Genomic DNA, 1,375 nt, shown 5'->3' on the forward strand with positions numbered 1-1,375 from the left:
ATGTGGGGAAGGGGCGAGGTTGAAAAATCAACTAAAAAATTTCATATTTAGAAAATCCAAAAGTATCCAAAATTATTTGGCAATATACTTGTGGGGTATGTCAACTAAAAAAATAACCTCACAACTCCATCGACACGGTAGAGAATCAGAAAAGGTATATTCATATGAGTTAATTCAGCGCAAATACTCAGCATAGCAGCGCATCAAACGTGCACGGGTCATCGAGCCTACTACAGTCTAGAGGCGTGTACCACACCTAGCTATAGGTAGCTAGCTAGCTAGCTTGGTCGACAGGTAGCCTAGCCCGGCCGCTTGATTGATCACACATGAGCCGGGGCGTCCAACTTGTCGAAGCAGGGCACGTCGGCGGCGGCGTAGTCGCCCGGCCCGACGGCGATGGTCACCGGCCAGCAGTAGTACGTGGTGAGGACACTTGTGGTGGACATCGCCACGTGGGTGGACAAGATCCCTCTCAGCTCCATCTCCGCGCCGGCCACGCCGCGCCCCTCGTAGAGCGCGCGCACGTAACGCATCGGTAGGTCCTCCTCCGGCACCAGCCACAACGGCACGAGCACCTCGCTCAATGTCTGCTGCGTCACGTCGATGGGCTTCGGAAGGTCAAACTCGGCGATCCTCGCTGTAGGCGCCTCCGCCGAAGAAGATGACGACGACGCGTCCGTGAGCCGGACGGTGACGTTGGCGTACTCGAGGGTGGCGCGCCCGCTTGGGTTGTAGGCCCTGAGGACGAACTTGAGCGACACCTTGTTGCCCGGGGGTGGCAGCGACGGTATGTAGTTGGCAGCTACGCGGCCGGCGGCGAGCTTCAGCTGGAGCTTCTCGGGGCGGAGCATCACCACCACCGCCCGGACGATCACCGCCACGGCCACCAGGGTGACCACGCACGCCAACGTGCACCGCACCGCGTATAGCCACCGGAACCTCCTCCACCAGCTCGTCGTCTTGCTCCCCTGCTCGGCCATCTGATCTCGATGTATGTTTGGTGTACTTGCTAGTAACTTGAGCCAACGATCGTTATAACTAGCGATGTACTACGTTCGTGGCACTAGCTACCATTGCGTCTGCGTGAATGATGGAGAGAAGCACTCCCGCGGTATGTATTTATGGGAGCGACTAGGCGACTGATCTTTTTCTTTTGTTTCAGCCACTTTGCTCTCCATCGACAGATCCTGATCCAACGGCCAAGTGTGGCAGTTTTAAACTATGATTAATTCAATCTTAGTTCAAACTAAAATGCTTATTATGGATCGGAGGGAGTACCTACTAGAGGCACTCTCTACCTCCCCCAACACCGGCTCCAATCTGTCCGCGGAGCCGTCCGGACCACAATTTTTCAGCAAAGCCCAACCAAACCAAG

At 55.5% G+C, this 1,375-nt stretch overlaps 1 protein-coding gene across 1 annotated transcript; it reads right to left on the reverse strand.

Moving 5' to 3' along the window:
- Positions 1–140: 140 nt before the first annotated feature.
- On the reverse strand, positions 141–1,086 carry LOC123166199 (uncharacterized). The gene has a single exon (XM_044583965.1). It carries the CDS (start codon positions 978–980, stop codon positions 321–323), a length of 660 nt encoding a protein of 219 aa, XP_044439900.1. The 5' UTR covers positions 981–1,086; the 3' UTR covers positions 141–320.
- Positions 1,087–1,375: the final 289 nt, after the last annotated feature.

Source organism: Triticum aestivum, chromosome 7D (genome assembly GCF_018294505.1).
Source record: "Triticum aestivum cultivar Chinese Spring chromosome 7D, IWGSC CS RefSeq v2.1, whole genome shotgun sequence".
NCBI classification, from domain to species: domain Eukaryota; kingdom Viridiplantae; phylum Streptophyta; class Magnoliopsida; order Poales; family Poaceae; genus Triticum; species Triticum aestivum.

Bases quoted from the DNA above. Each gene is read 5' to 3' on its own strand.
- LOC123166199 (XM_044583965.1), bottom strand. From the start codon at position 980: ATGGCCGAGCAGGGGAGCAAGACGACGAGCTGGTGGAGGAGGTTCCGG.